The 25638-nt window shown below is 39.7% G+C and overlaps 1 protein-coding gene across 4 annotated transcripts in view; it reads left to right on the plus strand.

Annotated features, from left to right (window-relative positions):
• The window catches only part of arhgap39 (Rho GTPase activating protein 39), a 50751-nt gene extending 30713 nt beyond the window's left edge, over positions 1-20038 (plus strand). For 3 of the 4 annotated variants that reach the window (XM_076875735.1, XM_004569291.3, XM_076875736.1), the window contains 8 exons: positions 662-826; positions 3955-4140; positions 5729-5942; positions 11498-11571; positions 12544-12743; positions 13417-13508; positions 13665-13834; positions 18140-20038. In XM_076875735.1, the coding sequence (XP_076731850.1) occupies positions 662-826; positions 3955-4140; positions 5729-5942; positions 11498-11571; positions 12544-12743; positions 13417-13508; positions 13665-13834; positions 18140-18334 (1296 nt within the window). In that variant the 3' untranslated portion in view covers positions 18335-20038. Of the gene's footprint in view, positions 1-661; positions 827-3954; positions 4141-5728; positions 5943-11497; positions 11572-12029; positions 12328-12543; positions 12744-13416; positions 13509-13664; positions 13835-18139 lie in introns of those variants that run through there. The other variant, XM_076875737.1, reaches the window with a different exon arrangement.
• Positions 20039-25638: the final 5600 nt, after the last annotated feature.

The following is a 25638-nucleotide window of genomic DNA, read 5'->3' on the forward strand; positions in this document are numbered from 1 at the left end:
GGCAGTTGATCATGAATATTTCTCCTTAAAACATGCTTTTTAATTGTTGAAAGTACAGTTTACAAATGTGTAAGAAAAAACTGACGTGTTTATAGTAGAAACTGAAAACACTGTCGTTTAATTGTTTGTTGCTTAATTACTTTGGAATTTAGAATTGGCTTCAAACGCCATTCAGAGGCACTTTGTATATAACTTAAAATATGTAATATTCAATACTGAACTTTGATACAGTACTGTATATTTTATTTAATTCTTTGCATTTTTTTTGAAGAAAAGTTTATTTCAATGTTTTTACATTTCAGAGAACATAATATTAGATTCAGCGATTAGTTTTAGTTGGATAACCTTATCAATTTCCTGCTTTAATTCTAATGCCACACCCATATAATTTTTTTTAATTGATATACAAACAAACATAATCATAGTGGTTCTTACACCTATGATGCCTTTGAATATCTTTCTTTTGTTCAAAGCTGTTATTTCTAAAGAATGACTGGACTTTGTTGCTCTGAAATAACCTTGCCAATATTGACAAATTAAAATGTCAGTCTTGAATTTGCTACCTGAGTGTTAGTAAGTGCTAAAGAAACTTTATAAATGTTTTGCGGCACAAGATTAATTGTCTGTTTCCTCACTCCCTCTCTGTTTGTCCAACTTTAAGTCAGAGGACCTCGGAGCTTGTGCCCAATTTGAAGCCAGTCGAAATGCAAGGAATATGATGCCTAGCGCCAGCTGTGGCATTTTCCCAGAGTTCACCCTGAGGAAGCCGTCCTCGGAGACCGACATTGAGAACTGGGCATCCAAGCACTTCAATAAACACACACAGGTATTCACAAAAATATAAAACACAAGCCTGTTTCCTTTTAGTGATTCTGAACCTGATATCTCTACTGTATAAAAACGCTTTATGTATCCTATACTTTATTCTAATGGTCTGTTTTCAAGATCTCTAAAGGAAGTTTCATGCTTTTTAATTAATTAATTTCTATGCATGTGAAACAAATAAATTAACAGTCAATTAACATTATAGTAAGACTGTAATAACAGCATTGCATTAATAACACTGTTGATTTAAATGATTCTGTTGATGGTGTCACATACTGACAGTAAAAAGGTTTTATTATAATAAATAGACAGTAATTATCTACCCAAAGCGTAGACACACCTTTGGATCTTCAGGTTGGGGGTGTCTGTATTCAGAAAGGGTCCCTAGGCTACACCCCCTATGCTAATAAATCATACTTCACATACAAACGAAGACATACCGACTCGGACTTGCCTGGTTTCAAAAGGTTAGGTCAGGTGTTGACGAACCAGGACACACTAATGAGAAGTGTGCTGCTGGAACATGAAGGCACAAGTGGGCAAGAGATAAACACAAGACATTGTTGGAATGCTACTACACAAGTAACCCCAGCAGAAGGGGTTACTTGAAGAGGATGTGCAACCTATGGATTTTTTGATACCCGAGCAAGGCACAGAAAGGAATTGGGAGGAATACCAAAGGAGTGAAGGAGTACTGGTAAACAGAGCAGTGGCCTGAGACTGCAAGGCTAGGCTGACCCTCAGAGCCTTCATCAGGAACTTGTGACATACAACACTAGAAGCCATCTTCAAGCCCATAGCACGAGTTGCCATCAAATGCTGGATCTACCAAGGAAATGCACTGTCCCCACTCCTATTCTGTATAAGCCTGAGCCCTCTCAGTGAGATCATTGACAAGACTGGCTACGGACTTGTTCACTGGTTTTATTACTACGGAACGGAGCAATCTCCTGCAGAGGATCAGGCAAGTTCTAAGAAGTCAGCTGAACAGTAAGAACAAGATCCTATCTGTAGGTAAGAACGCCTATGCCCAGGCAGCAGAAACCCAAGAAAGAAGAGGAGGAACCAACATGAAAAGATAGACCCCTGCATGGTATGTACCACCAGCAGATAGAGGAAGTAGCTGACATCCAGAAATCCTACCAGTGGTTGCAAAAAGCTGGACTGAAAGACAGCACAGAGGCACTAATCATGGCAGCACAGGAACAAGCTCTGAGCACAAGATCCATAGAGGCTATCACACAAGTGCAGGCTGTGTAAAGATGCCCCTGAGACAATCCAGCACTTAACAGCAGGATGCAAGATGCTAGCAGGGCATACATGGAACGCCATGACCAAGTGGCCGGCATAGTGTACTGAAACATCTGTGCCGAGTATGGCCTGGAAGTCCCGAGGTCAAAATTGGAGGTGGTGGAGAATGACCGAGCTAAGATCCTGTGGGACTTCCAGATACAGACAAAATGGTGGTGGCTCACCAGCCAGACATAGTGGTGGATTAACAAGCAGAAGAAGACGACCGTAGTGATAGATGTAGCGATACTGAATGACAACAACATCAGGAAGAAAGAACGCAAAAAGCTTGAGAAGTACCAAGGGCTCAGAGAAGAACTGGAGAAGATGTGGAGGGTGGAGGTAACAGTGGTACCTGTACCTACAAGTGGTAATTGGAGCGCTAGGTGCGGTGACTCCCAAGCTAGGCGAGTGGCTCCAGCAGATCCCAGGAACAACATCAGAGATCCTTGTCCAGAAGAGCGCAGTCCTAGGAACAGCAAAGGACCTTTGTTGTCTTGATGTCAGCAGCTTGTGTCTCCTCCTTTGACCAGCTTGTTATCCCACTTTGTTACTATCAACTGCACTTCTCCAGTCTGAATGACATTCCAATGTCACTGCTGCAGATCCCAGTGGTGTGGGTCAGTGAATCGATGTCTCAATAACTCCTGGCATTTAGCTTGATGTTGTTGGTATTAGAAGCCAGTCTTGTTTAATCGTCTCACTGAAGGGGTTCAGGCCTATGCAGAACAGCAGTGGGTACAGGGCAGATCCTCAGTATATCCTGCATTTGATGGTGACTTGTGTATTTGGGTTGAATTTGACCTCAAGTGTTTTTTGCCACATCCCCATCGAATTCCTGATGAAGGCTCTTGAGGTCATGTTGATGTCGAAGGCATTCCAGCATCCATGTGTAAGCCACTGAGTTATATGTTTTTGGGCGGTGCACTGGTTGGTCAGTCTGGTCTTACAGTCTTGAGTGACAACTCAAGACTACCAGGGGCTGGGACCCTCTGGTGTTTCTGCCGGTTCCTTCCTGAGCCCCGCTTTTGCTAAATTCTTATACCTAATAATGAATGCAATCTATAAGTTGCTACAGTGGACAATGAAACAGACAGTAACAACAATCCCCCTGCAGTTTCTCCAGAAACGGTCATTTTGATTTCAATCTGTTTCTGTTTTAACCATCTGTTCCCCCGATGGTTAAAGCTTGCTTCCAGGTTGTTAATTAGAAGGTCTAACCCAGATGGATTTAATGTGTTTGTGAATGGTAGCAATATCTTGATGAAACGCCTGTAGTCATGTAAAGTACATGCTAATTTCTCCAAGGTCAACCTTTCTTGCTATATTCAGTAGAGGCATATTCAGCTTTGCACTGTCAGTAGTTTATACACTTGGTGCAACTGTTGCTAAAATTTAGTGAAAGAGTGATGACCTCATATCATATCCAAACTGATAATCTTTACCTTTCACTTAACTTAAAAAATATCTCAAAGCCTTTTAGGGCTATGAATATGTAATATTTTCAACAAAAAAGGGAAAATGTACAACTATAATTAAATTAAATAAAAATTTAATTTATACAATGTCAGTTCATAGCAACGGGTTCTTCAATGGCTATATACTGTAAAAAAAAGACCTTAATGAATTTAAGATGATCCCCATTAACAAGTATTTGGTGACAGTAGTGCAGAAGAAATCCTTTTAACAAGAAGAGACTTCAGGAAGATGCTCAGGGAATGGCAGCCATAATTCTCTGCTGAGACAAGGTTAATTAAATGTCAGTTACTCTCTTAGCATCTGTTTCTGTGTCACTTAAACAACTTTATATTTCTCTCAATCCCTGATTTCTTTCCTCAGGGTCTTTTTAGAAGAAAGGTCTCTATTGCCAACATGTTGGCCTGGAGCAGTGAGCCTATCAAGAAGCCCATGATTGTGACTTCAGACCGCAGCGTGAAAAAGGAGGCAGTCGAGATCTTTAAACTCATCCAGACCTACATGGGAGACCGTCGCTCCAAGGCCGACCCCCTTTCTGTGGCTCTGGAGGTGAGTTTTTCCTAACTTTCTCATTATGTCCTTATAAATAATTTTATTTCAGCACCTTCACTAGAAAACTGACACTGAGTCCAGAAGTTTGGTACAGTGTGTACACAGCCACTGTGCTGTTTAAAAAATGAGTAAACTGGCCAAATATAGGCCACAAGAAGAACTGGAAGGCCAACAACCCTATTTACACTAAAGAAGGATAATATGAAAAAAATATCCAGTGACCTGAAACATTCAGACTTTTAATGGAATAAAGGATCATTTTTATTTCTAATCATCATCAGAATCATAGAATAGAACAAGTCAGCCAAAGAAAGAATAGCTGTGGGAAGTTTTACACGAAAACCGAGAACTTGTCTTGAAGACTGCTTAAAGAAATTACAAGAAAGCTTCCTCAAGACAGTTCAGGCTGTACTGAACAATAAAGGCGGTCATGCCAAATATTGACTTTCAAGCTCATTTCAAGTTTAGAAACTCTGTTCGTACCCTTTACCTTATACTGTATTATATGTTTTATAGAGTTCAATAGAGCACTGTTCCATTTCCCATTTTCCTACCAACATAAAAAGAAATGAGGGGTGGATCGTGACTTTTGCACAGTATTTTAGCAAATGTTTAAAGTGAGACATTTTACTATTTCATTAAAATATTAGCTAATTTGGTTAATTGTCAACAGGTCAGTAACACGACTTGGTTTATAAAGACTATAAAAAGAGGCACAATAATGTTCCTTAATGTAAAATTTAGTTTAAAAAAAACTTGAATATTTCGTTATCTACAGAACAAAATATCATCAAAAGATTCAGAAAATATGAAGTCGAAAAACCAGTATTGGGTCCCTGTGTTATTTAGGCCCTGTGGTGGCACTATATTGAAAACAGTCATTATTCTCTCATGGAAATGACTGCAGGCTCGGAAACACTTTGAGAAATCTTTGTGAACATCCCTGTGATATTCACAAATGCAGGTTAAAGGTTTATTATGCAAAGATGTGATGCGACGTTCTCTGGGCTAAGGGTCCTTTTAAAATGGACTGGGCTAAGTAGAAGACTGTTCTGTGGTCAGACGAATCAACCTTTGAAATTCTTAAAAACAAAGATACCGCATCCTCTGCATTAAATAGGAGAGAGACCATCTGGCCTGTTATTAACATTCAGTTCAAAATCCTGCACCCTGCCTATGGAACACTCACATCCAGACAACATATTTGCCAAGAAAAGCCTTGTATATTTCAGCAAGACAATGATAAACTGCATACTGGATTTGTTTCACTAACTGAAAACATCTGGCGCAACAAAGTTTTAAACATGGCTCTGTACCAACTTTTTTGAGACATGTTGCTGCCACCTAATACAAAATGACCTTATTTTTTCTTACAATGGTGCATCTTCTGATTTCCGATACTTGATATGTCTTTGTTCTATTGTGCATAAAATATTTATGACAGCTGCAAATCATTGCATTGTGTTTTCATATACATTTTACGCACCATTCCAATTTTTGCAGAATTGAGGTAAATCAGTTGGACAGAAAAGTTCAAATGACCTCAAATTTTTTAATGTTACATGGTCCTCTGCCTGTCTGTCAGGTTGTGGTGCGTGGGTGGAGTAATCAGGGTTTGCGTGATGAGCTCTACATCCAGCTGTGTCGTCAAACTACAGAGAACTTCCGCTACGACAGCCTAGAGCGAGGCTGGGAATTGATGGCCATCTGTCTAGCTTTCTTTCCCCCAACACCCCGTTTCCACACTTACCTGGAGGGCTATATTTATCGACACATGGACCCTCTGAATGACACCAAAGGTGAGGGTCCAACACACATCTCTGCTATTTAGTACCAGTGACACATGATCTGTCTGGAACCAAGTCACTTGGATGGTATTTTACTGAGGTGGCTTTTGATGGAAAGACTTGGATAAATTACACTCTTTACTCGTATTTAGCCAAATGCTTAAAGATTGACGGGACAGCACTTCATGGTGCAAATGGATATTGACAAAGCATTTTGTAAAAGTAACACAGGAATTTTTCATTGAAAAGAAATTGACACAGCATTCGTCTTTCCTTGTCTTTTTGATTTTTACAAACTTCTCTTATTCCGTACATTTTTCATTTATATCCCCTCAACATACAGGCACAAGACACAAACACATATATTCACACATGCACAAACATTTTTTTTTCTACTCTACTTTATAAATTTGCAATCTCTCATAATGACATTGCCAAGTTTTGTAACTTAGAATATCTGTGGTGTTGGAACACAGGCAGAGACTCAAAGCATCTGCCACATAAATAAACTTAAAGCTTACATTGTTTACATTTATTGTAAACTGACTCTCAGATATAAAAAAAAAACCTTTAACCACATCTTCTCTGCTCATTTTAATTCTAGACAAAGAGGGATAGTTATTTCGCTACACAAATCAATTGCTTTTACTCATACTCTTATGCCTTTTCGTTGCGTCGTCCTGCAAAGCACTGATCACTTCCACTTGTTAAGAACTGGCATTGGCCTCAACCTCAGTCTGGACTTTAGATTGGAATGAAAGTCTCCCACCTGAGATTGCAAGACCATCGGGTGTTTCGTGGGTTGTTGTCAGGAACAGCAAGCGAGAAGATAAAATAAAAGTGGGGATGCAGAGCTGGCTGTCGCATCCAGCTGCAAAAACAACCAATGCATCTCTCAAAAACACAATGGAGGAGCTATAATCAGAGATTTAATACAACTGCTTTGTCCAGGAGTGTTGTCCGCTGATTGTAACTGAATCCAGTGCCTCAGTGGAGTTACCGGGCCGGAATCTACACCCCCAGGACTGGAGTGAATCTGGTAAGGGAAGGGGCGGAGCGTTCTGACCTTATGTACTTCATAACTGATGCCAACAGTAGAATTATAGACAGTCACTCCTAACCGTACTTAGAGGCCATGTCCAGTCAGTGCAGACGCTTCTATCTACCTCGCAAGCTAATGGTGTCACGATCACTGGCGTGTGTTTTAAGGGAGGACCAGATGCAGACAGCGCAGGCAGAACTGAATTTAACAAAAGGGAGCTGGTTTATGGGGCAGATGGAAAAACATTAAAAAAGGCAATGTTGTTGCAGGGGACGTTAATAAGACATATTTAAAATCAGTACTCCCCAAATTCCACCAACATGTTAAGTGTACATGAGCAGAGGGGACAGGACAGTGGACCATGTGTAGAATAACATCAAGTGGGCCTAAAATCCGACACCCCTCCTCCACCTAGGACAATCTGACCATCTCTCTTCCCTGTCTCCACCTCCCTTAGGAAACAAACCTCTCCAAGCACCCAGGTCACTGAACCACCTAGGTTTTTCCTAACCAAAAATCTTGGATCACGAGTGAAGTACATGCTCTGATCTCGTAACTCAGCCTTCATGCTGAGGGACCGTTCTCTGTACAGCACTGCCAGGGACAACCTGAGGAGGAGGAGCATCAAACGGGCCAAAGAAGGCCTGCAGGAGGAGTATAGAGGGCTTCCTCACTGACAACAACTCCCGCCAGGTGTGAAGAGGCATTCAAGCCCTCACCAGTGTTTGAGGCGGATAGTCTCTCAGCACATGCTGCCTACTGCCTTATCTCGATCTCTACCAGTTTGTTTACAGACCAAATCAGTCTACGGAGGATGACAGGAAGAATTAAGTGAGGATGCTCTTCATGGACTACAGCTCGGCATTCAACACCATCATCCCAGACATCCTTACCAACAAACTGGACCACCTCAACATCCCCCCTGCCACCTGCTCCTGGATCACAGGATTTCCTAACCAACTGGAGTTGAGACAGCGTACAGGGCGGAGCGAGAGAATTTGTCCCACTGGTGCTCAGAAAACAACCTGAAGCTCAATGTCCTTAAAACAAAAGAACTCATAATGGACTTCAGGAGGCAGTGACAGGTCCACTCCCCTGTCATTGTAAATGGAGAACAGGTGGAATCTGTCTCCACCTTCAGGTGTTATTTATTCCTGCTTTTATATTTTATTCTAGCACACTTGGTGTGAAGCACTCACAATTTCTTGTACATGTACAATGACAATAAATGACTATTCTATTCTATTGTTATTGGAGGAGATTCTATCACCAGACAGTTCCAACAGACATCTACATAACTCACAATCCAAAGAAATAATTAAATTCTATAGAATCATTTTATTTTTGGTGAAGATATTTGACTAAAACAAGTACCAAGTGGTGATTTAATACCTTTCTGCTGACTTTGACATATACATTAAAAAGGAGTCATCCACGTCATCTACAAAAAGCAGAGATGAGATTCTGTGGCCGCTACTTGGTTATACCTAGAAATACTGTCCATAAATGTTGTGAACAAAAGTGACAAAGAGCAGTCTCCCACTGTAAATTAGTCTAACAGATTGCTGGCAATAAGGGATCAAGCTTTCGCTGCGGTTGTACATGGACATGGAATGGCTCATAAGAACAGGCCAGACACCCCATACTCCTACAGCGCCCTCCACAAGCATACAAAGCACACGTAGATTGGTTGGACAAACTTCCACATATATTCACGCTGAAACATCCTTGAGAGGATAAAGAGCTGGCCCATGGTTCCACTACTAGGATGGAAACTGCATTGTTGTCCTGGATCTGGGGTTGTTCTAACAGACATATTGTCCTTTCCAATACCCTGGCCTAGTTGAAGCACATCCTCCAATCCGCTTTCTTAAAGATGGCATTCACCATCCCAGTCTGAAAATCCTGAGACACCACTCCAGATCTCCACACAATGTTACAGAGGAGTGTCAAACATGACATTCCTACAACATCCAGAGCCTTCGGGAGTCAAGCCTTTCTCAAGGAGGCTTGTTCCAAGACATTCAATGAGGTGAGCCTGACTACATCTACCCGGTATCTCTCAACCTCATGCACTAGCTCAGGGTCCATCCCCACCAGAGAGGTGGCGTTCCATGTCTCGATTACCAGCCTCAATAGGAGGGGATTGGTCCGCCAAGGCCTCCACTCTTGGCTGCCGCTATGATGCCCCCTGTGAGTGACAGGCCTACGGGATGTTGGGCCCATGTCGTCTCTTTGGGATGCGTCCAGCTGGGTCCCATGAACAGTATAGAGTAACTTGGGCCAACTGTTTTTGATTTAGAGTTACAGAAATAAAATTGAGTTGAATTAAGTAGTCATTGTGTTTTTACATGTCTATATCCACAAATGGTTTCCATAATGTTTACCAAATATCCAAGGAAATACAGTGTACAAGCCTAAAACTGAATATGTAAAATTCTATGTAGTATGAAAGTGAATCATTTGGTATAACCACTTTTATTCTGCAACACAACATGAACTCATTTGGTCAAGCATTCTTCTAATCTCTATTAGTAGTCCTCATAAATTGTTCTGCACGATTCTTTAAGGATATTCTAAAGTTCCTCTTTGGATGTAGACTGCCTTTTGTTTTGTTCTCCGTCCAGATGATTCAACAGTGCTTCAATAATGTTGTCCAAGCTCTGGTTGCAACTTTTGTCAAAGAGCTAGTGAGATCTAGCCTCTGCATGAGTTCAACACTATTGTGAGGGATATACCATAATGTCCCATCATCAAGTGCCAATTTGTCTACAGCCACTTGCTATGCAAACCCTTTGAATCCTTTTATCTCCAAGTCCGTGTGCTATGGTCGGAATAAAGGATCTTTCTTAACCTTCCTCTTTTGTCTGATCATTTCCTAAAAATGTTTAAATGTACAATAATGAATTACACAGAGGTGGTGTGGGAGCCAAGTTAATATAGTACATATATTTCAGTATTTATATTTACTGTCAAACTTATTTTGTGTAATTAGTTATTTAATAAGTAAATTCATGGGTAATGAAAGTTATTTTATTGCATTCGTGTTGGCTTGGTTAAGTAAAACTGTGAATACCTTTGGTTTAAAAGTCCCGTGGAAATTTTTTCCTCTTCAGATGAACGTAGACGAGTGAAGCAATAGCTTTACATTTTCACTACATGCGACTCTGGATACCTTTGGAAAAATATTCATAACCATCTCACAGACAAACATTATGTACTTTCAATTTGTTAATATGTTTTACTCTTTTTTTAAACTCAGTGGTTCCAGTGCCTTTGGTACATTTACCCCTAACAGTGACTCAATCTCTGACTCGATTTCTAGAAGGGGAATGTGTCTTAAATGAAGCCAAATATCCTTCTGATGTGGAATGTTTTCCTTATTTACAGGCATGGTTCCAGGTTTTCTCCACTGGTGTATAATGGCTGTCACCGTGGCTCACTGGAGCATCACAGCTTTAGAAATGGCTTTATAACCTTTTCCAGACTTGTTTCTCAGGTGTTTCTTTAGATTGTGGCGTGATGTCTGGCTTTTTGAGATCTTTCAGTCTGCCGCACTTTGTCAGACAGGATCTATTTAGGTGTTTTCTTGATTTAACAGCTCTGCCAGTAATCAGGTGTGTTTAGTGAAACTGAACTCAATTACTATTTTTACACAGGACCAGTCAGGTTTGCAGAACTTTTCTCCTTTAATCAATGAAATCATCATTTAAACACTGCATTTTGTATTTACTTGGGTTATAATCTGAAACATGTAAGTGTGACAAATATGCAAAACACTAGGAAATCAGGAAGGGGCAAACATTTTTTGGCACCATAGTAGGAATCAGTTCTTTTAACATTTACCGTTTCTCTAAGAAGTAAACTGTAGTCCTGAAGTACCTTAACGTCCTCTGATTTAACGAGCTCGGTTTCATTGACGATCCATTTCCAAAATGTTCCTGTAACAAAGCCTTAGCTTGAGTATAACTTCTTGTGCTATTTCCCTTGGGTGACCTCTTGTAAATTGCAACAAAATACAGACAGTCACTATGGCTGTCAGATTTACTTTCAGCACTATTTTTAAAGTCTCTCATAAACAACTGATGCTCCATCTCTCTTTTAGTCAGAGATTACAATTACTGTTGTTGTACTAAGTTTTTATTTCATTTTGCTTTTTCAAAACACAGTAATAGTTGCTGCCATTGCCTAAGCAATTATTGAAATTAGAAGTGGTTCTCCGAAGCAAATTATCATTGATGTACATATATTGAGCGCTGGCTTGAGCATTGAAGCCTTATTCACCAGCTCCACCTTGTCATCCACATATGGACACTTCCTACTTCAAATCTCAGATGGCAACAGCCAAAGCGCCATAATCAAATCTACAAAATGGTAATCCAACACCAGTGATTGACATCGTGAGATACAGAATCTCCACAGATTGGAAGAATGTTTGAGTTGTTGTCGTGCTAATGAATCAATTTAAGACAACTAAAACAGTCTCCTAATGTTGTTAATATGTTGTCTTTTTCTGTTGCTCAAGGTGTGGCCATTAGCAGTTATGCTAAATACTGCTACAGGAAACTGACAAAAGCTGCACTCACTGGAGCCAAGAAGGTACGGAGCGCCGTCTGTCCACATGTTTTTACTTCCCCTTTTCAACCTAGTCTTTATTGACACAAATGTTCATTTCAGTGATGCAGCCTGCAAAAGAAGAACATATAGACATGATATTTATGAGTATAAATATATTCATAAATATGTAGTATGTAGTTTAGTGTATTTAAATCTGTAAGCCTAGGAGAAACAATACCTGACTATTAATGAGGAAGAAATGGAAGGAGCAATTGGAAGAACTGTACATTTCAGCCAGTTTATTTAATAATCTAAAGCTCTTAAGAAGGTTTATTACACATTTTATACCCTTGATCGCTATATTCTAATGTCTAATAATTTTGGAAGGGCTATGTTATCAAGAAACAGATCAGTTTTGTGTTTAGATGAGCTCATCTGTGGTGAATATATATTTGTTTTCTGATGAGATGAGAATGAACTTATTTTTCCTCTCATCACAGCTTTTCCTGCCTCCCAGAGACCACATACTGATGTTCCAGGCAGGTCATTATAGTCTAAATATAAAGCCCACTCTTTTTTAAAATATTTAATAATATCTTCATTTATAAGCAATAATGTGTTAAATTTCCAGTTTTTACTTGGCTGAATGACCTACTTATGTATTAGAATTAAAGACAAGGGAGCATGATCCTTGACAGGTATAAGGTGTATTTCAGTGTCTGAAATGTCACTCAACAGTGAGCTGCTGACTAGGAAATAATCCAGACGAGAGTTAGAAAGTAAACTCATGCGAGAAGAAAGTATGTTCCCATGGTTGACGTGTAGAGATCGCCAAAATCCATAATCGCTCAAGTACTGTTTAACTATATTTGTGGATTTTTTTCACTGACATCTTAATACTTGATACTTTTGAATGTTCCTTTAGTACTCAAAATGCTCTCAGCTCTGCCTCAGCTGCCCTGCAGTAACTTATCTGTGTGTGTCTGTGTGTGCGTTTCTGTCACACTTTTTCAGGGTGTGCAGAAACCCTGCATAGAGGAAATCAAGCATGCCAGGAACGCCATCTTCAACCCTTCCATGTTTGGGTCCTCCCTTGAGGAGGTCATGGCACTCCAGAAGGAGCGATATCCAGACCGCCAATTGCCATGGGTACAGACTCGCCTCTCTGAAGAGGTTCTGTGTCTCAATGGAGACCAAACAGAAGGCATTTTCAGGTGAGTGAGGAAGGGAGCTAATGGGACCAAATAGATGATAGAAGACTGCACAGTATGAAAACAGATGTGAGGGGAAAAAAATGAAACAAAATAAAATTAATGCTTTACAGACATTAAATTCTGTGAAGCATTTAATGACTATTTAATGTGTCATTAGTTAGTGGAACCATGCAAAATCTTACTATAAATAATTTCTTGGTCACATGCTCTTAAAGTACATAAGTCTTGGTCAAAATGTGGAGCTTGTCATGTTGCATCATGTTGCAACCACGTTTGCAACCAGGTTAAGTTTTAAGGGCTGACAAACAGTCAGTTTAAAACTCAAAGGAAAGAAGTGCAAAGTTGGGCAAGTTAATGACATATAATCTTTTAATACATACATTTGGATATCAGATTTCTCTTCTAGCCACAATTATGTGTCAGTTTTCAACATATTTTTAATGCATTTCAAAAATGATGAAGAAACATTTGTGTTTTTATAAGAGTTGCTACAAGTCTTTGTGAGCAGTTATGTGGTCAGCAGGTTGTGTGTGTTGTATCTGCTTTCTGCATGTCTGAGATGAAGCTCTTGTACATCCTTGTGTTTCTGGTTCTCACACTCTTTATGCAAAACAACTATGTAGCATAAGAAGAGGGCCGGAAGTGTAAATATCCTGTGATATTTGATCTCCAGAGTACCAGGGGACATAGATGAAGTCAATGCCCTCAAGCTGCAAGTGGATCAATGGAAAATCCCTACAGGACTGGAAGACCCACACATTCCTGGTACACATACACACTGTTGAATAGTGCTACTGAACACTGTGTCTCTGCAGCCCAGATATGATCCGCCTGCAGTAGTATGAGATGTTCAAATGACTTTCATTCCTGAATAAGTGCTTTCTTAGAAGTCTCACTTGGTGTCCTCTTCTGTATCTGCAGCCTCTCTGCTGAAACTTTGGTACAGGGAGCTCGAAGAACCGCTTATCCCTCACGAGTTTTATGAGGAGTGTATCACTCACTATGACAACCCAGAAGCAGCTGTCGGTGTGGTGCTGGGCCTGCCACATATCAACAAACTGGTGCTCTGCTATCTCATTCGATTCCTACAGGTAACACAAATATGCACAGGTTAGCACAGCTTGTCTAAGGAGCTGGAAAGAAAGCGAGTGGACTTTTTAACATTTCTTGAACACATTCCACCTCTCATCGAAGAGGCTTCTTAATTTCTAAAACCAAATGGTGGAAAATCCCAGGGATTTAAACCTAGTGGGGACTGTCCCTTAACCTGACTTACTATTAATCATGCACATCTGCCAGTGTGTGAAAAAAGGTATGGGTCATTACACTGGTTTCAGGTGAAACCAGTGTGAGACTTTGCCTCACCCTGTCATGTGACCTGTTGAGATCACCTCATGCAACATGAGTTTAGGCACCTGGGAAGGGATCTCGAGACTGAATTGTAGGGGGCTGACAGCTGATGGCATAAACCACCCACTCTGTTCAAAGGTGGTCATTCACAGTGGACATATATGGCCTATTTTTCTTCTATGTCAAAACATCAGTCTTCTCCATCCAAAATTTGAACCTTTGCATCATCCCAAGACTGACCTTTTTACTTAGAGCAGGTCATCTGCTAATTGTAAAGTTGGTGGTTCGATCCCAGGCTGCTCCAGTCAAAGTGCCAAATATGCTTGGGTAAGATACTAACCCCAAGTTCTTCTCTGATGCATACATCAGAGTATGAATGTGTGTAAATAGTAGATAGAAAACACTTAGATAGAACAAGCATAGCAAAAAGTGCTTGTATGAATGGGTGAATGAGGCAAGTTGTGTAACAACCAGTCCGTTTACCGTTTACCATTTTCCAGATGTACAGCTGAAGTGGGATTTATAGTCCTGTCCGTCCCGTACACGTTTCGTTCTGGCAGATAGAAGAGAAAGGTGTTTTAAAAGGGTTACAAATATGTACAGTATGGTCCACAAACATAAATGAAGATTTATGAACGCGTGCAGTGATTTGTGTTTAACTTTTGAAGACTCACAAGCATGTGCTTCAATTCAGACTCAAATACAAAGCAATTTGACCACATATGAAACCATTTTAAAAATATGTATGCCCAAACCTGAATAAATACTGGTCATTTATACACAACTTGCCTCAAAAGGGTTGCAAATGTGTACGATATGATCCACAAGCGTAAACTAAGATTTACAAATGGTTATCTGCACAGACATTTGTGCGCACAGAAAGGTTTTTGGATGGTAAAATTATCAGATTTGTAAAGCTGAGCTTGATAAGTTGTGCTTGACGTACCTGGCTGTCTTTGGTTGTGAAGTCTTTCCGTTTTAGTCTGGGCATTAATTGAAAGTAGTAAGTTTTGGTTTGGAGTGTTGGAATTTCTGGAGTTGTCTTTCTTTCTCTTTCGTGTGTTGTGCCAACTGTGCCTTGTCCACAAACCTCTTATGAAATGGGAGAAGGTAGAAGTTTTGTGAGTTCCTGCAGGGTCAGGTTGATCTCACTTTGGAGTGCTCTTCATACTTACTTACTTTGCTCTCTATAAGATCTGCCTCAGCTCTTGTCCCTTGACTGTAGACTCAAGGTGCAATCTCTTGGGAAGCAGTCCGGATTGCATCTCAAGTTAAAGCATGGGTGGTTTCTGTAGTCCGTATATTTGAACCCTAACTAGGATTTAAATACCTGGGACTTTATAACTGAAGCGTGAGAGGTGAAACGTCTTCAAGTAATTTAAAGAAGTTGCTTTCTTTCCAAGCTCCTTAGACTCCTTAGACTACTATGACCTGAATAGAGACATGTTAGCACAACTTATACTTCAACCCCACATCCACAAAGGTTTGGATGCTGTGTGAAATAAATAAAAACAGAATGCAATGATTTGCAAATTTTATAAACCCATATTTTATTCACAATAGAACATATAAAATATATCAAATGTTCAAACTTAGACACGTTTTTCACTTTTAATAAAGATATTAGCTAATTGTGAATGTAATGGCAGCAACACACCTCAAGAAGGTTGGCACAGGGGTAACAAAAGGTTTAAAAAGTATGTTATACTAGAAAGGATGAACATTTGCAAGTAATCAAGTTAATCATCAGTATTATGACTGGGTATAAAAAGTACCTTAGAGAGAGAGTGTTTCTTAGAAGTAAAGATGGGAGAACTACTGCCTCTGTTGTTGGATCAGCCTTTATTTGTCCTTTCTTCACAATGAAACCAAGCAATGACAAAAGTTCTGCGTGGAACTCGCACTTCTCACCTTTAACGTAGAACTTGTTCCCAAGAAGTTGTTGAAGCACTTGTCAGACAAGGCTTTCATGTTCCTGGACTGACTCTGAGAAGATCAAGATGTCACTGAGATAGGTGAAGGTGAAGTAGTTAAGGAAATCTCACAGAATGCTGTTAACAAGAGCCCCTAAACACAGAAGGGACGCTGCATTACCAGATACTTTTGGAGAAGATTGTTCTCCAAAACCATCAAGCCAACCATCTGGTTCAGAAGACGACAAATGAAACTGGTATTTGTTTTTAAATTGTGATTTTTCTCAGACCAGTGAAATAAATACAGGGATGGAGAGTTTTGTATTTCTTTTCAACCAAAAAGAAACACCAAATGGTGAAGAAGAGGGACGGATGATTGCAGGTGCGAGAGAGTCAGAGATATAAAATTTTAAACATTAAATAAAAAAATATTCATAACCATCTTACTGATGTAACATTATGTCCAGCTACTTTCGGTACCATTGATATGTATTTAGACTCTTTCTCCTCTTGATCTTTCTGAATTAACTTCAGTCATTACTTCCTCCTAACCATCAATGAGTCTTTTAGACCTCATTCCCACAAGACTGCTCAAAGAAGTCCTACCATTAATTATTGTTTCAGTCTTAAATATGATCATATACACTACTGGTAAAAGGTTTCCAGGTTTCTAGGTTTTAATTAAAAAATTATGGAGTTTAATGTCTCATTGCACTCTGAAATGAAAGCATTGTACAAATAAGCAGTTGGAGTTAAAAAAGAAATCAATTTATAAACCAAAATGTTTTTTAAACTTCTGACTCATCAAAGTTGCCACCTTTGGCAGATGTAACAGCTAAAAACACCCGTGGCGTTCTGTCTACAATAGAAATCAAATATTCTTCGGAAGCTTCTTCCCTATCTGTTGTAGAAGTTCCCATAAATGTTGGCAGTTGTAGCGTGCTTTGCTTTCACTCTTCTGTCCAGTTCATCCCAAATCATCTTGATGGGGTTTAAGTCTGGAGGCTGTGCTGGCTGCTCCATGTTTTCAAGCTTACCATCTTGTTCTTTTTTGCTGAGGTAGTTCTGGACTTATGTTCTGGGTTGTCTAAGGAGCTTGGAAAGAAAAGCGTCTGAACTTCTTTAAGTTTCTTGAAGACGTTTCACCTCTCTCATCCGAGAAACTTCTTCACTTCTAACATCTGTGACCTGGAAGTCCCAAGGTCAAAATGGGACACGCCCTCCTTCACAACATCTGTCATCCTACCACCTACCATCCCCACCGTACATGCCCCTCCCTAGTCCTGGTTATGAATAAATAAAGCACCGTGAGGCAACTGTTGTTGTGATTTGCTGCCAAATAAATAAAGTTGAATTGAACTGAACGTGACTGGATATTAAAACAGCATCTGAGAGCGGGTGAGTTATAAAGAAGAATGTATGTAGAGCAGATAAAAGACTGATAATGTTAATGATTCTTAGTGTAAACCTGCAAAGAACTTTGCTATTTCATCATCTACTTTTGAGTATTTGTGTTGCAACAGGTATAATCCAGAAACGGTGTGTTCTGCCTGGGCCCAAGCTTATTTGAGATGGACTGAGTGGAAAACTGTTCTCTAACAACTGTTCTGTGATTGTGGAAATCACTGAGACAAGAACAACCATTTATAAAGAGTGCACATTTCAAGTTTTTCTGAATGATATATAATGATGTATAACAGTTTTGAGTAACATATCTGATATTTGGTTATCTTAATACCAATCCACACTAAACTGATCTATTACCACTGAAAATGTGTTGTGAATTTTGGCAGAAACTACAACAAAGGAGACTATGGAAAACTATGAATACTATGACATTTTATTTAAAGAATCTGAAAACATTTGGCTTTTAAAATTACAGCAGTTGGTCTCAACAGTTCTGAAAAGCTGAGAACTGTTGTTAAAACAAAAAAGCTGCAGCACAATGGGAGTCACATTTACATAGTGTTGCCAAATTAAATGACCATGATCAGATATGAGCTTTAGAGAAACACAAAACATAATCTTTTTCCAGCACTGTAATATTATGCCTGCCAGATCATCACAGTATGCTTAAGACCTTGAAATGTTATTGCATTTATTAGATAGAGATCTTTCCTTGTGTTTGTCTAGGTATTTGCCCAGCCTGCTAATGTGGCCATCACCAAAATGGATGTGAACAACCTGGCCATGGTTATGGCTCCCAACTGTCTGCGCTGCCAGTCTGATGATCCTAGGGTCATCTTTGAAAATACTCGCAAGGAGATGTCCTTTATCCGGGTGCTCATCCAGCGGCTAGACACCAGTTTCATGGATGGAATCCTATAACCCCCAGCTGCACACAGTCATCCTCCATACTCACTCACTCCTGCTTCCTCCGCACTCCCTTTAACTTGCTCCATCACATTTCAGTACTGTCCAGCACAAGAACATCGAAATACACATTTTATTGCTGCTGGATGCTTAATCTCCAATGTGTTTACTTTCCTAAAAGCATCAGAAAACTGCCTTGATTTGAATATGTCCATTCAGCATTTTCAGATGAAACTGCTATTTTTCTGTTTCTCCAGGCGTAGTTAACACTTGTGTTTTATATTAGCGTTACAAGGTTTTCACATGACAATACAGTGTGTGCCTTCACATACATTTCTACAGTATACACTTAGGGTAGAGGAATAGGAGGGATTTAGGAAAGATCTCAATTCATTAGATTCAAAGGTTCATTTTAGTTCTTGGAGTTCTGACCTCAAAGGTTGACTCCTTGTTGCTTATTACATAATGTTCCTTTGTGTTTTCCTACTTCAGCGTACACCAGTGTCCCAGAGGATTCCACTTTCTGCAATCTTCAGTACTGTCCAAACAGTTATAGAGCAGTAAAAATCATCGGCACAGGGATCGGGTCAAGTTATGGCAGCTGAAAACATTTTGAATTTTTGTTTGCTGCCAGTGAGAACAAAGCTGCTGTTCAAACACACTGCGTGCTGCATTGTGTGTGACTGCAACAATCAAACACAGATCAATTTCATTTTATTTATGTAGCACCAAATCACAACAATAGTCGCCTCAAGGCACTGTATACTGTCAGGTAAAGACCCTACAATGATAGACAGAAATTCCCAACAATCAGGCTACCCCCTAAGAGCAAGCACTTAATGACAGTGGGAAGAAAAATCTCTTTGAGGAGGAAGAACCCTCTGGTAGAAGGAACAGCCATCTGTAGCTGGTTGGGAGTAAAGGGAAAAAACAGAGCTGAGTGAGCGATAACAAAAGACGCTGTGGAAGAAAGACAGGGTTTAATAACAAGTAATAATTAAACATGATTTAAACACCTGTCGTTTTAAAGAAAAAGATAATGTGACAACCTTTCTGACTAATTAGACAATTTGTGAAGAGAGCATGAACACTAGCTCACAGACTCCTTGTTTTTTTGGATGTGACTGCTCTGATCACTATAATTGTTAGTACGTGCTACACATGAGGTCTGAATTGAACAAAACATTTTGTATGCCGCATTATGAAAAAAAGTTGGCTGTTTATGTGGCTCACTGTTGAGAAATGTTAACATAACAAGTTACTTCCAACATGCAGATCTTGAAAAGTCTGGAATTAAAGAACTAAAGGTCAGACCAGGTAAGATGAGTGACAGTACAGGAGAATACTTTTTCAGGAGACAACTATTTCATCTTCTGCAATACTTTATCACAAACTAGACTCTGAATGACGCATAGAAAGCCCTGAATCTGTTTAAAAAGGGTTATTAAAGTGGAGTTTCCACATTTGAACAAAGTGAAAATGGTTAAAAGAAATCTTGCACACTAAAAGCTCAATCTCCTCATATACAGTCCTCTAAAAAAATTAAAGGGATGCTTTTGAATCAGAGTATAGCATCAAGTCAACCAACTTCTGTGACAGTGAGCTGGTCAGATTAAGTAGCAGAGAAGGTTGTATCAATTGTTTTGATGTTACTTCAATTAACATTTCATTAAATCTAGGTGCACTAGAGGAGCGTCTGTGAGAAAAAACCCAAAACAGGAATGGTAAATGGTAAATGGCCTGCATTTGTATAGCGCTTTTCTAGTCCATAGGACCCCAAAGCGCTTTACACTACATTCAGTCATCCACCCATTCACACACACATTCACACACTGGCGATAGCAAGCTACATTGTAGCCACAGCTGCCCTGGGGCGCACTGACAGAGGCGAGGCTGCCGGACACAGGCGCCACCGGGCCCTCTGACCACCCTCTGTCATTCACCTGGCTTTGCAGGTGAATGACATTTTTTCCCCTCCTTGTCTTTTCTGACTGTTTATATCCACTAGTTTTGCATTTGGTTAAGGTCATTGTCACTATTGGTGACAATGGCAATGCCTGCATCTTTTAGAGGCTGCACAGGTAGTCCAACTCCACCAACATGGCACATCAATACGTGCCATTGCCAGAAAATTTGCCATGTCTGGAGGTTCCAGGAGACAAGTACTTACTTCAGGAGATCCACCAGTAGGACAACTCAAAGCCCTACAAAATGACCTCTAGCAGGCCACTGGTGGGAATGTCTCTGACCAAACAGTCAGAAATAGATTTCATGAGGATGGCTGACGTCCTCTAGTGGGCCCTATGGTCACTGCCTGGCACCAGGGAGTCCGATTGGCATTTGCCATTGAATACCAGAATTTGCAAGTCCACCACTAGCACATGTTACAGATATGAAAGGGTCTGGAGAAGCCATGGAGAACCTGTAATATTGTTCATCATGACCAGTTTGGTGGTGAGTGGTGACTGTCTGCAAATGCATATCCTTGGACGGACACAGGGACCTCTACAGGCTAGGCAACAGAACCCTGACTGCCATTAGGTATCGGGAGGAAAGCCTTGGAACGATTGTCAGACCCTACGCTGGTGGAGTGGGTCCTGGTTTCCTCCCCAGTTGTTGGTGGGTGAAGGATAGAACGCCTCTGGGACATTATGTTTCAGTCCACACAAAACAGGAGCCCATTGATGCTCTGGTCCAGATCTGGACGGAGATCCTCCAGGACACTATCGGTCTTCTCTTTAGGAGCATGCCTCAATGGTGTTAAGGGGGCCATGGGGCCATACAAACTATTAAAATACTGCAGCATTTTGAGTTGCGGCAATGAAATTTCTGCGAAATGGACTAACCTGCTGCATCATTTTTTAAACTCTGATTTCGGGGCATCTTTGAATTCGGCCTTCTATATGTTGACAATTTTTATTTCCCTCAAATGATGTGGCATTCTTCAATTCCTACCATTACCAAGTCCATATTAAAATAAATACCCAACATGACTTTTTTTCCCCACTGAGTTGACTTGATGTGGTTTCAAAGTGTACCTTTAATTTTTTTAAGCAGTGTATGGATCACTGTATATTACAGACACTAGGTTCAGTGTCACTACTGATAGCATGAGGCGATTCCACCCTGAGCACACATAAGCTCGACTTCTGGTCTGGTCAGTACATGGATGAGAGCCCACCTGGGACAGCTTGTAGTTGTGGCAGCTGTGTGTCAGGTAGTAGAGTTGTGTCTATCTGAAAGATTGGTGGATACATCTCTGGCTCCTCCTGTGCATGTCTCAAATAATATTGAACACTGAGTTGCCCGGTATCTGACTGAGAGAACTCACATTTGAGAAATTCTGCATTGTGAAACATTTGCATAAATGTCCAGTGCAGAAAAATAAATCTAAATGTGTATATCTTTTTGTATTCTTTCCACTATTCTGAAAGAAGACATACTATGAAACCAAAATAACACAAAAACACTAACGGTAGTGTCTCGCCTTAAGCAGGTATTTGTGTAACTGGGAGAATATTTTAATTCTTCCTGTATCAACGATGGCTATGTTATCACCATACAATTACAGTAAAACTTGTACACAGTTATAGTGCGAGCAAAATAGTAACCTTCAGTGGTTTCTGGTGTGGAAAAAATGTAAATGACCTTGCACTCTGGAAATTTTGATGAAACGCTCATGTCCTTTCACTCTGCCATAGAATTTGGTGCTGTTCAGTTAGTCCCGAGCCATCTATGAGCAACACATCCAGGAAAGCAGCTGATAGCAGCACTGCCAATAATGCTGTCAAACACAGCACTGCAGCCCATACCTCTTGACCGGGAAGTGAGAAGTGACAGCTCTTCCATAATACTCCCATCCCAGAGAAAAAGTCCTCATCCACCACCACCTTAGGTCCACTAGTCCTTTCTACACACTGATGACATGTGGATGTGTCTGTCTCCATGCATGTTTGTCCTTCTGTCCATAATTGTTTACAGATTGTAGCCATCTGTACTCTTTGTGCTCTTTGTCTATGAGCAAGTACTGTTGTTACTTGTGTTTGCGATTTGTTTTAATATGTAACAGAATTTCTTTTTTTATTTTTTAACACATTCTTTTATATGATTTAATTTATTTTGTATTTATTTAAGGATATTTGCTTAATGCCTCCCGAAGATGAGCGCTTGTGTTATTGCACAAGTGTGTCTGCGTATCTTTTCACACATGGTGATGTTTGACTGTGAATCTCAATTTGGATGTGTTTCTTTCCATAATACAGCTGAAAGTCATAGTGTGTCTATACAGCTCACTGACTCAGAAATACACACTCCACATAGATCAAATGTACACTGTCACTGTACATACTATGTAAAAAGAAGTATGTACAGAAAAACAGATAAAAAGGCACCATATGTAATAGAGATTGTTGTGAAAGGACCAGGGTGGGTGAGATTTTTTCAGTTTTATTTAAGTCTAATTAAAGTGTACCTTTTGTTACATTAATCAAAGTGGCAATTTTAACTCATTTCCTCTAACATCCACAGGTTTCTACCTACCACCTGTTAAAAAACAGAAAGTGTTTTAAAGCCCAGAGAAGTAATTTGTCTAGAGAAGGATATTAACTTTTAAGACAGCGGCTGGTGCCTATCCTGGCTCTCACAGGGTGAGAGGCACACCATGGACAGGTCACCATTTGCAGGGCTAGCTGCACAATTTCTAAGTAAAGCTTACTTAAATGTACTGTCAGTCAACTATTAATTCAAGCTAAACATGTTTTGTTTTGTTTTGTTTTTTTAAATAAAAATTCATTTCCCCTTCTTCCAAATAAGGAAGCTTGAGGCATGAGCATGATTGGGGAAACTACCTCTGAATTATGGAAAATATACAGTCACAATAAAAAGACAGTATACCCTCCTTAAATTATAAGGTTTTACATGTCAGGGCATAATAAAAGATTCTGGTCCTTAGCATTTCTTAATTAGTAAAGGGCATCCGAGGGTGTCTAATTCGTTAGATCATTACAATATATGAAATGCATCATAATTTCTGTACGCGCTGTTTTCCATTTTGGCTTATTTTCTGTAAGGTAATAATAATAATAATAACTTTATTTATAAAGCGCTTTCAAACAAAGTGCTGTACAACTATTTGAAACTAAAAAGATAAAAAATAAATAAAAACAATACATAGCAATACAGGTAAAAGACACAATACAAGTTAAAAACAGTAAAAATTTTAAACTGAAAGCCATAGAATTAAGACTTGTAAGATAGGGTGAACAAATGTGTCTTCAGCTTAGTTTTAAAAACCGGAAACAGAGCATGCCTGCCTAATATCTTGAGGGAGGGTATTCCACAGAAACGGGGCACCAAAAGAAAAAGCACACTCTCCAATAGTCTTTTTTCTGGCTCTAGGAACCTTTAGAAGGCCAGAGTCCTGAGATCGGAGAGCACGGGATGGAACGTAAAGATGTAAAAGGTCGGAGAGGTATGAAGGTGCCAGTCTGTTTAAAGCCTTGTAGGTGAGCAGCAGGACCTTAAAATCTGCTCGAACCTGACAAGGTAGCCAATGAAGAGAGTTCAGTACAGGGCTAATGTGCTCAAATTTCCCAGTTCTTGTTAAAATGCGAGCAGCTGCATTTTGCACCATCTGTAGACCTCTAAAACTTTTCTTTGGTAGCCCAGAAAGAAGAGCATTACAATAATCAATGCGTGAGGACACAAATGCATGGACAAGAACCTCTGCAGTGTCGCTTGACAAAACTTGTCTGATTCTGGCGATGTTCCTCAAATGATAAAAGGCGGTCTTTGTTATCTCTTTTACATGAGACTCGAAAGAGAGCACCATGTCGAACCACACGCCCAAGCTTTTTACCTTGTCCCTACAAAAAAAACAACAACTTGGTAGCAGCTCATCAGCACATTTGACCAACCCTATAAAAGTCTTGGCATTGTGTTAACACAATTGAAAGGAGGAAAGTAATCAGCAATTATCTTAAAGCAACTGGTTGACTGCTGAAGCATCACTGGGCAAGATGGTGAACCCCAAGATGACCAGGATACATCCACCACAGTGTGTGTGAATGTTTGAAAGTGCTTAGGCATGATTTGTCGTAGAAAGTGCTTTGAATGTATTTAAAAAACACTAAGTACCAGCCCATTTGCTCTCTCTCAAAATAACATGGCAGCATTGACTAGCTTTTAAAAACCGTATCTGAATGCACAGTGCCACACATGGAGACACAACAAACACCAAGGGGTGATCATTGGGTTTGTTGAGCAGTCACTGAGTCTACCATGAACACCTTTATATACCAACTATTTCTTGAGTGAAATGTGAGGTTAAATCTGTCCAACAGCTAAAACTTAGTCAGACTTCAGTTATGCAACAATGAAAATGACCCCAAGCACACCAGTAGGTCAACAACAGACTTTGAAATGCTACAGCATGAAGATGAGAGTTGAATGCCCACAAAGCGCAATGAACGGGGAAAAAATTAACTGACAAAATGTAAAAATTGTGGAGGAATTTTTACTCCACTCTAGTCATACAGAAAATGATTACTTCAAATTATTGCTGATAAAAGCTCTAAAATTATGCAGTCTACCTAATTTTTCTACTCACCGCGTCTGCAGTTTATTTTTTGGGGGGTGAATATATAATTACACAGTGAATGTGTTGTTCATCTGATGTTGCATTTAACTAATTTTAAGAAAACCAGGTAAGAACTACCTGATGTTTTATTCTGTCTTGATATGTAAACCTAAGAACTGACAGAGGGTGTGCTTTATTAATCAGGACTTGTAAACAGGAGTTGACTCAAAGTGCTGTGGTATGTTTGAAATGAAGTGTCTTTGGATCTAGGAAAAAATAGTTTGAAGTATTACAAGACTTTATGTATTATTATTATTATTATTATTATATTACAAAGAATTTCCGAATTTTTCTGTTTCCCAGTAAAGAATTCTCTCATTAATTATGCAACAATATCCAACAGATAAAGTACAGCGAAGTTTTTCAGTCTGAAATAAGACGTGGTGTGTAAACAAACAAACCAAAATCTCAAAATGCACTAATTCATTAAAAACACATTTGTGGTTTGTAATCTACTTGTATGTTTTTTGTCATTGAGAAATGAAAGCATAAGAAACCAGCTTAGCTGAAGTTGTTTCTTGATGACACAGTGAGATGAAGTTCCTCATTCGAGCTCTAAAGACTCCTAACTTATAACAAAACTCAGCTAAACCTTTGAGGGGAAAAAAAACAATTAAAATAGACAGTAAAAGTAGTGAGCTAGTGCTCCCCATCCAGGTCAGATGTCACAACACTGACACTT

The sequence above is a fragment of the Maylandia zebra genome, linkage group LG17 (assembly GCF_041146795.1).
Source record: "Maylandia zebra isolate NMK-2024a linkage group LG17, Mzebra_GT3a, whole genome shotgun sequence".
In the NCBI taxonomy this organism is placed as follows: Eukaryota; Metazoa; Chordata; class Actinopteri; order Cichliformes; family Cichlidae; genus Maylandia; species Maylandia zebra.